At 30.1% G+C, this 17,265-nt stretch overlaps 1 protein-coding gene and 1 long non-coding RNA gene across 2 annotated transcripts in view; one reads left to right on the top strand and one right to left on the bottom strand.

Annotated features, from left to right (window-relative positions):
• The window catches only part of LOC109328504 (cytokinin dehydrogenase 3-like), a 4,917-nt gene continuing 1,341 nt past the window's right edge, over positions 13,690-17,265 (bottom strand). The window contains exons 2-6 of the mRNA XM_019561998.1: positions 15,882-16,009; positions 14,918-15,187; positions 14,499-14,767; positions 13,797-14,143; positions 13,690-13,760 (exon numbers count right to left, since the gene is read on the bottom strand). Of these exons, the coding sequence (XP_019417543.1) occupies positions 13,852-14,143; positions 14,499-14,767; positions 14,918-15,187; positions 15,882-16,009 (959 nt within the window). The 3' untranslated portion in view covers positions 13,690-13,760; positions 13,797-13,851. The remainder of the gene's footprint in view (positions 13,761-13,796; positions 14,144-14,498; positions 14,768-14,917; positions 15,188-15,881; positions 16,010-17,265) is intronic.
• Positions 14,287-14,555, top strand: LOC109328507. Its single transcript, XR_002105446.1, has 3 exons — positions 14,287-14,311; positions 14,350-14,355; positions 14,466-14,555. It is a non-coding gene; the product is annotated as an uncharacterized LOC109328507 (long non-coding RNA).

Here is a 17,265-nt window from a genome sequence, read left to right as displayed (position 1 = left end):
TAATTGGACTCAAGATTTTTCTATATTTTTAACTATCAAATGTAGTGGCGACTCTAATAAAGTCGTGCAACCAAAAAATAAGGTGCAACAATCGATACCATATGGTTTATTCTCATGTAGCGCCTTTGATAGACCTTGTTGAACCAACACATCCCTAACCCTCCTTTGCCACAATCTAAAATGACCAGTTCCATCGAACTTCCTCACCTCAAATTTGGCATCTGAGTTAAGAGTTATCTGAGACCAATTGTTGGGAACAAGTGAGCAATCAAATAGTAAAATAGTATAGAGAAAAGAGAATAACACAATGAATTTGGTAACGAGGTTCGACCAATTGTGCTTACGTTCCTAGGAGCGTTGAGAGGTTACCACTATGTATTATTAGAGGATAAGAATTTTTGTTTGACTATTTTTCTTCTTGTTACAATAAGTTTACAAAATATAAACATATATAATCCTTTACCCTAACCTCTTTCCATCAATCCAAGCCTATAATTTATGTTGCTATTATCTAGAGAATATGAGTCATTGCACATCACAATCCTCTTATATGATGGAGTAAAACTAACGGAGTGAGTTTTGATTACTTTTCTGTTGTTTAATCATGCCTGCATCATAATGTAAGTAATTTTTTGGGAGGGTCCCCAAATGTTTCTCCTACCGTTCTTTTTAATTTTTCCATATACATTTTCCATTTATTTCATATTTTTTGTCGCTTTTAAGAAATTAAGGAGTATTTTTTCTTTCTTTGTCTTTATCATTATCAATGCAACTTAAATGTCATAATGGAGATGTACTTAATTCAAAATGTATACTTCTCGTGTCCTTTTCATAGAAAGCTTTTGGGGAGTATCACATGAATTAATGTAGGTGTTATCCTATTAAATTTGTCTATGTAGTTTGAAGACTGTTTATCAATCATTAATTGAACTTATTCAAATTCTATTTTAACACAATTATCTAAGGTTTCTCCTTTATTTCTCTCCAAATATAATTTTACTAAAAATATACTTAAATGTAAACATTATTATAAAAATCAGATCTTGCTAATAAGCAAAAAATGAATACAAGTTAATATTATTAGTTAAGGTAATTGAGGTCAAAAAAATTTGCTCAGAAAGAAAATGTCACCGTTGTTACTTCTACCACTTGTTGTACTTGACTTCTGAATTGTATTGAAGATAATATTATTCCTAGCAATTCAGATAGACCAAATTGTTGCTAGCCATATGACACTTGAGAACTTTTGGCACTTTTTGTTAATTAGCATACTCATGTGAATAGTACAATTGCGCTAAGAGAAGAGGTGTTGAGAAGATTTATGATGATTATTACATAACCCTCATAAAAGATCTCATTCTTGTGATGTAATAATTCTCCTTTTGAGTAATGCTTCTTGACTCTATAGTACAGTTATAAAATATAAGGATGATAATGAAATAAATATATGATAATGGTTAAACTATTTTCTCTTATTTTTAATTATCATACATTTATTTCATTATTACCCTTATATTTTCTAACTGCTATAGATATTTTGTAACTGGCTATAGAGTTGGGATTTTGTAGCTCCCTCTTAATTGGTTTTGAGAAGAAAAAATAAAAAATGGATTGTGATGGAAAAGTATTTATTTAATACGTAATGTAGTAATAACAAACTTGTTCAAACATTGAACTGGGTTACCTGGTCGTTAGCGTAGATCAAGGAAACAGCTTTTTTTTAATGGATTCTTGTAAGAATGCGTGATGTTGTATAACAACTTGTTCCATCAAGATGACATCATCGCTTGCGGTTTTGTGAACTCACTTTTTGTTTTTGACAAAGAACTAATCAACTTACTTGTTTAAAATAATCATAGTCTATTAACAATAAATGAAGTAAAAAATCTATAAAATTAAAGATAATGCATGTAATTAAAAGTATAATGAAACTTCTTATTCTCATTGACTTTTTCTCATCTTCGTTTTTTTATTATATAAAAGGAAGCAGATTCTCATTAATTTATGAAAGGTCTGGTACCAACTACAAAGGATAGGTCATTGCCTGTTAAACAACAATTTTTATAAAGAATTCCTTATTGTACAACTGTAATATTAAATTAATTAATTTGCTTATTGTATTTGGATTTTTCAAATTAAATTGCAGGTGATCAAAATTAGTCGTGTTGGTAAAAATTTTAAAATTAAGTTGTAACTATTCAAACTAATGTGAGGAAATTAAATTAAATTGTTGTACACATTAATTAGCGGTGTACTTATTTACTTTTCAATTTTTAAAAGTAAATATATTAATTAAAAAAAAATGTTATCATAGATTATAATAGTACTACAGATAAATATATGAATATTAACCACTTAAACACGACATGAATTAGAAACTAGTATAGTCATAAGATGACAGGATGTTCACGGTGAAAGGTTTAAGAATAGAGTGATAAAGAAGTTGATAGTTATAAATACAATTATACTAATATTTGTTTATAAAAAATATGTTAATTTTTGATTAAGTCCAGTGTTGATTTGAAGTAGAAATAAAAATGTATTCCTTTTTCTTTGAAATTAACATCACCTTAAATATATTTTCAAAAATCTTCTATTTTTGGAAAATTTTAATCACATGCCTAAGGATTAGAAGCTAAAAACAATATATTTACATTAACAATATGTTCAATATAGCAAATTTAGTTTCCCGAAATCTTAAAAGTTGACATCAAGGGTGGAAATATGTCTTAAACATGTTGAATCTATATATCATATAGGAGTTTGAGTCCAATCTATTTACATGTTTAACTTTTTTTAAAACCTACGCATATTCAAAAGTATGGTTTGATCAATTAGAATATTTAAAAATCTAGCATACAAGTCTTTAAATAGATAAGCAAGCATAATTTTAAATAAGCTAATAGACCTAATTTCATTAGGTCCATTTAACACTAGAAAATAAATTAATTTTACACAATTTTGAGATTTAGAATGAATTTTTGTGAAAATGTCTTCTTCAACTGCATCAGCCTCTCCCTCATCAGTCCAAAGCTTTCCCACAATTCTTGATTCCTTGGCTGTAGTCAAGCTAGTCATTTGCTTATGAGATTGGACTTTGAATTTTTATGCTTGCATGAGTTGCACACTCTCCTGCCCTTCATTTCCAATAGAGTCATCTACCCTTATGTCAGTGGATTCTTCATCCGAGAAGTCTTCAACTCCATCAACTCCCTGCTGAAGAGGCATAATAACCTTTTTGAGTTAGTCTACTTGGAAGTTTTCCTTATTATCAAACTCCAAGTTAATGATCAAATCCTTTTCTTGCATTGGCTTGGATGCTTTTCCAATATCATTAACCTCTTCATGTTCTACGGTGGAGCCATTTATTTTGTCAAGAGTGTCTGTATGGGGACCTTTTTCAGGGATAGCCTTTGAAGTTCTCCCAATATGGTTCACCTTTTTCGACCTTGACACCTCATTAGTTCTTCCTATATGATCCACCTCATTAGTTGTGTCTTTGTTGTTTCTTCTACAAGCAGAGGCCATATGGCCTATGGAGTGACAAACATTGTAGAAACTTGGAAGATTTTCATATTCAATGTACACAAAAAAGGCAAATCCTTCTCGCTCCACTAGAATCTGGTTAGGCAGGACACCTTTAAGATCTAAGTCCACCAAAATTCTAGCAGTGTCCAAAGGATCTAGTAGAAGTTGCCTCATCAAGTGATATTGGTGTCCCCAATCCCCCAACTATTGAGAAAAAATCCTAGCACTCCAATATTCAAGAGGAAGACCCAAAATCCGAATCCAACACTAAGAATGTGAAAGCTTTTGAAGACTGAGATTGAAATCCGGAGTCCATAGAGACAATCTTAAGAAATCGGGCTTCAAGTTCCAGGAACTCACCATGCAAACCGTTCTCGTATCCTCAACCGACGAGAATGAAAATTCATAAAAGCCTCTTCCCAATGAAACCATGTTCCACATACCAATTATATTCCAAAGGGAAGCAATTTTAGCTCTAAGTTCAGAAAAGTTGAGAGGTTTATCTCCCTTTGAAAGGATGAACCTCCCATGGAGATGAGACTTACACCTCTGAATGCTAGCTTGGTAATCCTCCTCTGGGATTTTAATGGCTATGGCGTCTCCTTTTAGAGAAGGTTGCGGGAGTTGGGAGATTGAAATATCACTTGAAGCTTTGAGAGCTTGCACAAAGGAGATTTTCTCATTGAGTTCCATTTTTTCCTCCTCATTTGGTCCTTTTCCCACAGTAGAGAAGCCTTCTAGATTGGCCAGAAAATTCCATGGTATCATTGCATTGTTTGTCATGGGATTCATCATTGAAGATCCAAGAAAGTTGGAGAGTCAAACCCTAGCAGAGGTTTTGCAACACATGGCCCTACTTTTAATTTTTTTTTTACTAATTTTGTTTTCTTGCAATTTTTCTGCAAAATTTGCATAGTGTTTCATCAGTCTCCTTGTTGGACTTTTTGGAGGCATAGATCAAGAATAAAAGCACCAAATTGATAAGAACTTGCATACTTAAAATAGAACGGAACTGTGAAAATAAGCAAAAGAGAGAAAACTAAGGAAAAATTATACTTCATTCCTAGCCTCCATACAACTCAGTGATAAGTTAAATACAGATAGCTAAGAATTTTAGGATTATCGCTAATGACTTTGGGCTTATAGCATCAGACCCAATCCTTCAACACCATAAAATAAAACATAGAATAAATATATTAATTTGCCACTATAAAATCATCAACCTATATGAGTTTCTTTTTAATTCTATTGGGCCTTGGCATTGGGATCTTATCACACCCATATTTTTTTATATCATCGTGTAAGTGACAATACAAAAAGTATATTGGTGTTATCATGTCTACTGGTAGCAAAGTTAAAAATTCATTGCTAACAATGTCAAAACAAGTTATAAGTAGAAAAAAATTTAACTAGCACAATTATATTATAGACAAATTCATAATTAAAATAATACGATATAAATGACTTTAACCTATCAATGGTGTAAAAATGCAAATACATGTGAGAGAACTAATAATATTAACAAATTTTCCTATTTAATTTTAAATGAAAAATGATATTCTCACCCTTGTATTTTGAGTTTAAAATCTATGTACTGTTAGTATAAAGTTTTTTACACTGTTATTATATCATTCACCATTGATTTGTATTACTTTTGTTCGAGAGACAATGTTAATTAACATATGAATGATGGATGATTTGTTAACGGTGTAAAAAACACTTACACTATCAATATATACATATTAAATCCTTATATTTTAGGTGTAAGAGATATATGGAGGATATTGATATGAAGAGAAAAGAGACAAGTGATGAGTGACATGAAAAGTAAAAAATATGATATTCTTACACTTTTTTATTAGGCCTTCATTTCTACTTCATATTTCTTTCTATCTCTATATTCCTTCTTTATCACATCATTCATCACATATCACTCACCTCTTTCTTCTATTTCTATTTCTCTTTCCTACTACCTATCTATACTAATGTATAAAGTAAAAACTTAAAATAACTACTATGGAGTAATTTTTGTTGCTTATTTTACCCTCTATAATTTCTAACTTTATGTTTTTATACATTTCTTATTCTCTCATTATAAATTCACAGTTACTATTCTAAACTGCAGCAATTCTTCAGCCCCTCTCCCATTTTTTCCCTTCCACATTCTTCTATAATAAATTATAAATTCAACATGACTATTCACTTCTTTCTCCTTTCACATTCTTATTTTCTCGTGGTACTTTATCAGTTCTCATTTTCCATTTTGTAGGTAGAACGTGGATACACAGCAATTCTACATTTTATAGACAATTTGGATGGTGTGTAGAGAATGTGACATCAACACAAGTTCCCTCCATAATCTGGATGGTATTTAGAAAGGTAAGGTATGCCTAAACATTGTTATCATGGTTTTCTTCTTTACCTTTCTTCGCTTACATTCTGTTCGATAAAATGCCAAAGTGAATTACATTATAGTGTGCATCCATGAATCCTTTGTTTATCGTATTGAATGGGTTCATAGAACAAATAATTTAACATTAACCGACTTATTGTCTCAACTCATTCAAAACGTCATCTTTTTTAGTCCACAATTAGAAAAAATCATTATCTGAATCATAAACATTATCTCAATCTCCACAGTTACCCAACCTATCGATAATAGGCTATGGATTTAAGCGATTGATGCTGGTTATCTGTATTGCATTTGCTTTGTGATATGATTATCTATATTGCTTTGTGATATGGCTTAATATTTCAACCTTCAACTCTTGCTAAAAGTAGTGGCCAGATCATTCCCAAATGGTTCTCTAGATTTCAACCACTAATGATTGGTAGTTGAAAAGAAAATGTAACTTTAGTATGCAATCAAAATTCTATGGTGATATTAAAGAATATGATAATAAATTGAACTTTACACTATGTTACTTTTTTGCTTTAATCTCTGGTTTCTATTGTTGGTATATTGTATTACATGTATGAATTATATTACTATTTCTCTTTCTAAATTGGTGTTTGATTCTTAGTTGTTTAAGTGAACTTGGTTGATTCTAAAAACACCCCTCATGTATTCGACTAAATGTCTCTTTCACCATGTTCTTCTTCTAAAAAATGAATTTAGCATGGTAAGTTGCAAAAAAAAAATTATTTAAGAAATACTAAAATATTGTGGTCCTCATGTCTTCTTCCAAAAAATGAATGTTGGATTTCAGAATTGGTTTTATTTCTTAAAATAACATAAAAGGTATGATATATAATGTTATTCTTTAAGGTAAAGAATGGATTACTTATTATTTGTTAGCATTTCCATTCTTTGGACTTATCTTACATGTTTTAGTGATCAAGTTTGATTTATTGGCAATATTGTTGACTATCATATTTTTAATACATGAATCTAAATATTTTTAATACATGTTGTAAACATGTCATATTACAAACATTTGTGGTACTTAATCCATGTTATTATTTTACCATGATTTTTGTAGGTAATTTATTTTCAATGTTACACTTTACATGTGGGTTTGTGTTCCCTTCAAAATATAATTATAACATGTTTGTTTGCTGGAGGCTTAGTATTATTACCAAATTATCATATTATATAGTTATCATAATCATTAGGTTTAATATATGTTTGGATTAACTTTTGGAAAAAAGACAGTCAAAATACAAGAGTTTTGTTTTGCAGAAAGCTGTTTTTGTATAGAAATAATATATGAAAACAAAACACATGTTTATTGTTAAATTGGAAGACAGGAGTAGTTTTTGGTAAATATTTTTTATTAGACAACAAACACCTTGTCCGAACCATAAGAATCCCCACTCTATGGACGTTTTAAAAGTTTCTGGATCATTGATGACATTTTTGTCAAGATGAGCAAAAATCTGCAATGGTTCCAATTTATTGGTAGCTTCTTTCGTACAAACTCATTCGTATGTTATTTTTTAATACTGAATTTATTGGTCTTACTTTTAGGTGTTGATATTCCGACTGTTATACTTGGAGCTGAGATTGACAGTATTTAACCTCCTAAACTTATAAAACAGTTTGAATAGTTTGTTTACCATCAATAATGAAGGTGTCTATGAGAATTTAGCAAGAAACCCATAGATCTATCTGAATGAACCTCATATATCTGTCTGAAGAAGAACTATATGTCTCATGAATATTTGTTTTTTGAGGAAAATTAGAAGAATGAACAAAGTGCATTTGTCCAAGTCATATATCTGGAATCAACAATTTGAATAACATTCAAAATATAAAAACTTTACAACCTCTTCCTCCAATGCTCAGTCAAAATGAAGCAAGGACTGCACTTGATTTGGGCTAACAGAATTGAAGGAGTTGCACAATAATAATTTGGGCTAACAAAATCGTACATAGCCCTTTATTGAAGGAATAGTGGTAAAAGTGACATTCAGTCCATATATTTTTTTTTCCATACTTATATATTTTATATACTTAAGAATAAATTTTTAATATTAACTATATACACATGTCGAATAATTGATAGTAATTTAATAAAATATTAAAAATGAGAGTGGGAATCATAGTGAATTTGCTTAAATTTAGTTTTCTTAAATATTAAATGAGATTGAAAAGCAAAGAATACTATTTTTTGAATTTTTGTTGTTTGGATGGATTGATTATTTATCCAAATAGATATATCCATGAATAATTATTGAATATATTCATTTAAATCTATTAGCTCCAATAATGGATTGTGGATAGTGAATAATTTTGCCACATCTAACCAATATGCTAATTATTTAGACAAATCTAAATTTAATCGTTCTTTTCTGTGCTTTTTTAATTCACCATATTTTTTAAATTATCAGTGTTATTAATACTATATTGGTCATCAAAACCAATCAGGATATTAGTATAATAGTATAGTGGTGTAACAGGTAGTTCATTAATTAAACCGCATACCGGTGAAGTTACATATACATATAAAATATATTAACATTAACATTAATGTTGAAAAATCAATTTTTTTATTATTTTCATTTTAAAATTAATTAAAAAATCAGTCAGAATGACCGTTAGATCCAATAGAAAAACAAGTCAGTATGACTAATTTTGACCAATTTAACCAATTTTATTATATTATCATTATAATTATTGTACTCTATCAATATTAAGACCACTTTATAATTTGAACTGGCAGGCACAAACAATTCTTTACAACACTGGAAATTATAGTATTTGAAAAGTGGTCGGGAAAGGATATTCAAAGTTGAAAACTAATTTTTATATTTCATTATTTCCAAAGAAAATGACAATTTGTCTTTTTCTTTGAAGCTCTGTGCACGACATTTGTCTTCCTTTCGTTGGCAGTATTATTTAGGGATCTTAGTTGCCTCTAGAGACAAATGATACGTGATACGTACCATATTATAATTTGATGGTATCATGGATGGGAATTACATGTGTTTAATAATGTCTCATTACCTATCTTAATCCATAATATATAACGATACTTATTTAACTTGGGATATGGAGTGAGATACTATTTAAGACAGATAATTTCCTTCATAATACATAGCGGTACTTATTTGACAGTTGTATCATTAATAGAAGGAATTCAAGCATAAGTTGAGGGACCGTTATGTACTCTATATGCACAGAGTAACCAGAACCCTCCTAACATCTTTTTTCAACTTGCAAATATATCTATTTAATTTCGTAATTATTATATAACTGGATGAGTTTAGATATTATCCACCCGTGAGACATATCTAATCATTTCATCATGCATATGGGCTAGCGTAGAATAACATTCTCTTTAACTCTCACGAGGCTTCTACTCAACACATTCTTGAATCTGTGAAAGTGAGAGTTCGGCTTGGGGTTAATGAGCTACATGAAATACTTAATCTTAATCATACACTTTATTTGTACTATTATATCATTATTGTACTCTCTTGTAATTTTTTCATACCTCAAGTACCCCTTTAAGTTAAAAAAAATTGCTTATAAAAAAAGTTTGCCCACTTGGTTAGAAATTGATTCATAACCAATAAGATAAGATCTTGAGCTGAATCATTTAATCAACATCAAAATCACATTGCTTAGCACACAATATTTTGACAAGGTTGCCTAAATCCCACTAGCTGTAATGAAATTTGAAATCTAGTCATGTGATGTAATCAAGTAAATTAGGTTCTCCAAACGACTAGAGTGAGAAAGAATGCAAAACAAGAAAAATTAAGCATGACATTAAAATTTAAATATCGAAAATGTCAAAATTGTAACTTTCTATTTAAGGATTCATTCAAGAAATTATATCATAATGTAGTAAAACAAACTTGTTCAAACATAATGACACATCTTTTTAACGGATCAACTTCATATGTTGAAATATCTTTTTAACGGATTCTTTTAAGAAATTATAATGTGGTATAACAACTTCTTCAAACATAATGACACCATCCCTTGTTGTTTTAGAATCAACTTAATTTTTTTACATAGCGTAAATCAACTCACTTGTTTACAATATTAATCATAGTCAACCAAAACAATATTCCACTAACAATAAAAGAAGAAAAAGACTAGGTAAAAAAGTCTCTAAAATCAAACATGATAATACACGTTATTTAAGTCCAGTAACAATAAAAGAAGGAAATGATTAGGTAAAAAATCTCTAAAATCAAACATAATACACGATATTTAAGTCCACTACCAATAAAAGAAGGAAAAGACTAGGTAAAAAATACCTCTAAAATTCAAACACATATAATGCACGTAAGAGTATAAAGAACTTCTTATCTTATGTTTTTTAATTATTTGAGTTACCAGTCGATGGTACAATGGAAGTGATCTTTTTATAATATTAATCACAAGCAATCAAATAAAGCATGCAAAATAAATAGAAAAGAAGAAGATAATAAAATTTGTTAATAAGATTCGGTCAGTTATGTCTACATTGTGGAAGTGTTTAGTGACTACCAACATATGATTAGATAATGAAGATTAGAAACTCTAGCACATTCATAGGGTGTTTCTATTTGGTGCTAATAACAGGAGATTTGAGTTTGTTATATAACATTGATACTATCCTTCATTTCAGTACTAGATAATGTGAGATTTCATAGAATAACATATTTTATGCATTCCAACAATCTCCACATTGATTGAAATAGTTGAATATTTTGCTCCTTAGGAAACCTACGTACCAATCACCACCTTAGCGAACGTCTGATTCTACCTTACTCAATATCTAATTCTTTTTAATAGCTCCTCCATATAAGAGCATGTTCCCTTTCAGCTTAAGTCTTTCTTTTATCAACAGTCTAGCTCTCCAAGCTTGTAGTGCGGCTTCTTGTACAATGATCAAAAAGAAAATGTTGCATAACTCTCTTTTACTAGGACGCCTTTTAATATTATGGAACATCTACATCAAAGTTCAACAACAATAGCCCTCTTCAATATTCAACTAGCTAAACCATGGAGCTTTCTTGAAAAGCACGACCTCTACCGCTATGGTTTACACCAACAATCATACTTCAAAAGAATTCTCATATTCCATCATAAGGAGTACACTTACAACACACATCTTGCATCAATTCAACCAATGTCCGTGTCACACTTTTGCATCCAAGCCGATGCATGTCACACTCTGCATATCTACTAATGTTCGAATTACACCTTGCTCCAAGCTAATATATGTGTTACACCATGCATCAATGTTAGCCAACGCCCATATGATTTTCTAGATCTGCTAGAAATTCACACCCTTCACCATGGCGTCGTAGGTACGTTATAAAGATATTCCACTTCTCACACAAAATGAGATCATCAATGTGAGACTTCATATAATAACATATTTCAAGCATCTCCAACAATCTTCACCTTGTTGGATCTGACTATGACCAGGGAGCTTCCAACCACTCAAGAGTCCCACTGTTATCGGCGCATAGGAAGAGTGGAGAGCCACAAGTGAGATATCATGTCCTGAACCAAAACCTTAAGGTAATGGTTTCATGAGTCTTTTCCACATGTAAACTCTTCAAGACATTCCCTTATATTGAATGTGAGACTTCACACTTGAATAAACGCAACATGAGTAACACGTAATTTCCTACGATATTAATTTAAATTTAAATCATTCAATTTTTCATCCATTTTGCATAAGGTTGGAAACAATTCAAGTCAGATTTTGCCTTAAACATACCGAACTTATATATCATGTAGGAACATAAGCCTCATTTATTTAAGTTTTTAAAAACAATTTAGAGCCAATATCTCACCTATTTAAAAGTCGGGTATGACATGTTAGCTTATGTAAATGTTTGTTATATTATAAGACCTTAAAATAGGTCAATAGACATACACTTAAGTAGGCTAATAAATATGTTTTTAACTAGATTCATTTAATCCTAAGAGTTAAGTTATATTTGTATAAATTGTTATATTAAAATTTCATACATAATAATATTATTATATATATAAAAATAACATAATATTAATATTATTATGTATTATAATTATATAGGTCCATTTATTAGAATCAGTAATCCTTTTAGATTGTCTAAAATTTGACTCATTAAACTAAATATATTTTTTAAGAAGTATGAGTTTTATCTATTTATAGAAAAGTGTGATCTGACCAAATTTATTATAAGCTAATGCCTCTAATAGGCGGTCTTCCCTCTTTCTATTCTTAATTAAGTGTTGATACGACTAACATCATACTACACCAACTTTGCCACTTGTTTAAAGTGATGGGAGTTGGCACCATGTGGCTTTCGTTTTCACCCTTGAAAGTTCAACGTGACGTTATGTTAGTAACATTGAAACTTAAGGGAGATTCTTATGTACCATGATGAGTTCAACGTGACTTGTCTCTCCAGAGGATCCTAACTTATCATTAAAGAAACATTTACATAAGCTAACATGTCATAAGAATAGGTGACGTTATGTAAATGTTTGTTATATGTAATAAAACCAAACTTTTAAACATTTAAGAACTAATCATGGTAAAAATATTTCTAGGAATTAAAACTAAAATGCACTAAACTTCCAGGGAGGAAAACTAAAACCATGTGATACCAACTCATATCACTTTAAACGTACAAGTGACAAGAATGACTGGTATTCGGTTAGCTACATGAACACTTAACAGAGATTGCCTCACCATAAGGACCAAAAACAAAACTATTCAAGATTTAATGACTAGTCAAGGTCAAAAAAAACTTATAGGGATTAAAACCAAAATACACTCACCTTTTTAGACTCTAAAATAAAAACATGTTGAACTTTTAAGCATCAATAGGATAAATAAGCCATGTCTAAAAGTTATACCTCAACCGCCGGGATAGCTCCCTTTCCTAATGGACTAAGATCCGGATATAACTAGTTAGGAGATTTCACATGCCCATTGATTGGGCCGATAGGTCGGCTTTGGAACCACTTCCGCCTGACAGCCGCCAACAACACGTTGTCACGTCACTTGTAATCCCACCTATCCCTGCCAACACGATAAAGACATACTACAATACGGCTACCAGACCTGCCACAGGTTATAAGTCAACTATGCATAAAATATGACCCTGCCAAAGCCGCCTAACATGAGAAAAGCAGCCCCCAACATGCTAGAATGGTCAGTCATGCCAACAGTACCCTTTAGAGCCACATCATCCATCACAATCATTATAAATAGAGGTATTCCCCAACAGGAAGTATCACTTAGAGCTCATCGCTTATCATTATCACTCTCTACTTACTTCTTGCCTCTCATTTATTGCTCCCAAGCATTACCTCTACTACGCCAGAATAGCAAAACAACATCGCTTAAAATTATCATTTAACAGCGTTTTGTGGCACTTTCTATGTGAGCACAATGGTACATAAGATTATATTCAACAGCGTTTTTTGAAGCGCTTTAGAAAATAGACATTTAAAATAAAAAATAAAAAAACTAACAACACATGAAATTACATAACTATATAAAAATGTTATTGTGAAATGACAACATTTTATCAAAATTGGATATTACTCCTTCCATTGTGAGCCCATCAGATTATATAACTTCTATTGTGTTCTTTAGCTATGCTATTGGTTGATACCCATAAGCTTCATGACCGGTAGCTTGCTTTCAATATAAAGTCACACTCAACTTTATTTGTATATATGAATTCAAAAATTACAAAACTAAAAAACTAAGAAATCAAAATCACACAAATTTTTATTATATAACTTTCCAAATGAAAGACTTCATTACATATAAACCAAACTAGTTATTAGATTTTATATATGTAAACACACTTAACAACTTCATTTTAAAAGTAATTTTGACATGGAATTGAAACCCAAGCTAACATTGGTTAATTGAAAATCTTCTGTCCAGGTGACAATATTTTCTTAGGATCAAATTCATCTTTTCTATCTTTAATAAGTTCCCATTTGGAGCCATAGTGTTCCACCCATTTTTCTTGTGTTTTGTATGAAGCAAGATAAACCTTAGCTTGAATACCAGCATCCTTACAAAATTCTAGTATTTCTTCATTTTGAGCCTCAGAAGCTTCCACTTCCCCATTAGCAAAAGATGCACGAAAAAATCCCAAAGCATAGAAAATATCTTCATCTGGTGTAACTGCTGACATTCTATCATCCCACCTGATAATTATTAACAAATTTGATTTTATTAAACCTTACATGTGTACTATAATCAATCATAGATGTTTGTTGTTTTACATGATGATTAGTATTTTTATATTTAAACTAACAATAGAGTATACTTATCATTTTTTATTGGTAAATAATTGATTAAATTAAAATGTACAAGTTATAAGAAAAATAATCATCTTCAATACTTTGAGAAGCAAGTTGTTGTTTTCACACATATATTGCAGGATGGAAGTATCATATTATATCTAAAAGATAAAAGTATCACATTCTATTTTTATGTTTTCATGTACTTATATCTCTAGTACTGCAGAAAATCCTAACTCAAAAAATAAAGTATACTTACTTGTTATGGTTCATGGGGTAGAATATAATGCTAGCAGAAGGAATATTTTGCTTAAGAACAATATCCTTCAATACACCTTCATTGAAATCTGAGATTCGAGATCTTGGAACGAATAAGTCCAGCCAAGGATGAGGGACATTCAAAAGTCCATTTGACCTAAGAAATTCTATATCTACTCGAAGTCTATTCTGAAATTCCTCATATGATATATCCTTTTCAAATGCAAATGTTGGAATAAACTTTAATCCCTTGATCAATTTTGCAAGTTCCTATCATAGAAAGAACAAGATAGTTGAGTAAACTCTTGATTAAAGGCTAAATAAATGATAAACAATAAGGTTTCAATAAAATAAAGATTTTACTAGTACTATTAGGTTTAAGAATGTTTGTTTAATAATAAAGTATGTTTGAAAAGTTACCTCTTCAATGTGTGATTGGGAATTAGTGTCATAAAATTTGCCTAACTCAATGCTGTAGACAAGGCCATGTTTTGAGACCAAAGAGTTTATCCTTGGCAGATCTTGTTCTGGATAAAACGAAACATCCCTTGGTGGAGGCAGATTTGCTAGAATGTAACCTGCTACATGATCTGCACCTCTAGTCTCAGTTTTTTCATGGAATGAGATTAAGTATTCTTGGTCTTTAGTAAATTCAGAGAAGTCTGTGTAAAACAGACGAAGCCATTTCACCTGCATGCAATCACACACGGTGTTAGGAATATGTGTGACACTGTTTTAAACTATAGTTTTGGTTACAATTGTGGTCACTGTGTGATTATGGTTATTGTGGCATTTGCGATGCGCATTGCAGTTGTTGTAGTGTAATTGTTTTTTGTGATTAAAAAATATTTTTGAATTCGATCTTATCCAATGCAACTTGATGCAGTTGTGTTACAATCTGATGCAACAATATCATTATAATTTAATATCACATTGTAATTGTGGTGTGATGTAGTTGTAGTGATTACCATAATTACAAATAGGTGAAATGAAAAATATATAAGTGATTAGACCATAAATATAATGTTTTAATATTTTGAGTTGAGATATACTTAGTTATGTTTAACATGATTCTACTTTACCCTACAAACACAAAACTTTATTGCTTTGAATATTTTAATTACATGAGCCGTGTTGCTTTAAAAACATTTCACCAGCCCAAAAATAAAATAAATAAAACATTTTATAAAACCAATATGTATAAACAATAGTAGCAAAGCTTTTCAATTTGTGATTGTGGCCTGCGTGCGAACAGCAATTATGTGTGCAAGGAATTTATTAATTTTGTAGATTGATTATTCCTAGTTTTTACTTTTTACCAGTGAACAATATATAATATATGTACCTAAAATTAAAAAATAATAATTAAAAAGCTGATACTTGCCCTAGTGGGTGCAGGTCCTAGAGCTATTCTTGCTTTTGTTATAATTCCAAATTGGCCTAATCCTCCAAGAACAGCATAAAATAGCTCTGAATTGTTTACGGGAGAACATGTCACTAGGTCTCCTTTTCCTGTAAAATCCACAATAAATTATATATTAAGTTTTATAGATGAAAAGTTTATTTAATTTTTCAGCCATTATTATTTACTCTTTTATCTGCAAGAAAGTTGATTTTATTATGATACAAAAGTAAAAGAAAAAGGTTTTCCTCTATTATACTTGACCATATTTTTGTCCTTTTTTGTTTTGGTTATGGATTAATTTGTTAAATCAAATAGTTACATCTCAATCTTTAAAGTGGATAATGATTTAAAACTTTACATGCATTATTGTATAACGATTGACTATGACCTATACAACTTGCAAATGCATTAGAACTATAATATATTGGAATGTTTGACTTGAATCCTGGATATAATGTTTTTTTCCACTGTTTCAATGACATAAAAACAATTATAATACTGACCATATCTTTAAGAAAAATACATTATTAATAAAGCTAGCTTAACCATCAAGGTAAAATTTGTCCAATAATTATTAATACAATATTAAAACTTAGAAGGGTATCCTCTTAGGTACAACACATATTGGAGTTAATTCAACTGAGATTATGGATTGTTTTCCTCTATGAAAGGATTTCTTACTTGTTTTACTCAATGGTGCAACAATCACTTGGTCTTATATTACTAGTGCCGTTAATAATTCCTAATAGGATTTTTATTTCAGTCAATTGTTTGTGTTTGGGTATGTACCCTTGTGCTTTATTAATACAATTAATTATTTTTCTAAAAATTATATATTAATCAAGGAGTAGAAGTCTTAAGTTGTTGACTTTCAAACCGTTTTTTTAAAAATAAAGAATGCCTAGTCAGATACATTGATCACAATAATTAATTAAGTGGAAAATGAGTTCTTCTGTATAAGTATAAATATTTCTAATGCATATGGTTGATTTATGTATTACTACCTTTTCTTAATTGAAAGTCATGTCATTCACGTAAATAGTAAATGATGTATAAATAATATAAAAATAATATCTAGTCATATTCACTAAACTCTTAAATTAGTACTTGCTTGTTGATTGTTATATTTTATAATATTAGTATGTCATCATCATATCATTTACTATTAATGTATTATTGGTTATTGAGGGTAGAAGTGAGTCATCTGAAATTGAGTTTGGCTTAGGAAGATTCATTAACTATTTGCTTAAATCAATATTAACTTGTTTTTCAACTTAAAATCGATAAACAGGTAAAGGAATTCAAATTATGTTGCTCATTAACTTAAATGATAATGATCGATATACATAAATATAAATATATA

Source organism: Lupinus angustifolius, chromosome LG15 (genome assembly GCF_001865875.1).
Source record: "Lupinus angustifolius cultivar Tanjil chromosome LG15, LupAngTanjil_v1.0, whole genome shotgun sequence".
In the NCBI taxonomy this organism is placed as follows: Eukaryota; Viridiplantae; Streptophyta; class Magnoliopsida; order Fabales; family Fabaceae; genus Lupinus; species Lupinus angustifolius.
The sequence above is the reverse complement of the archived record's forward strand: the minus strand, read 5'-3'. Positions and strand labels throughout refer to the sequence as shown.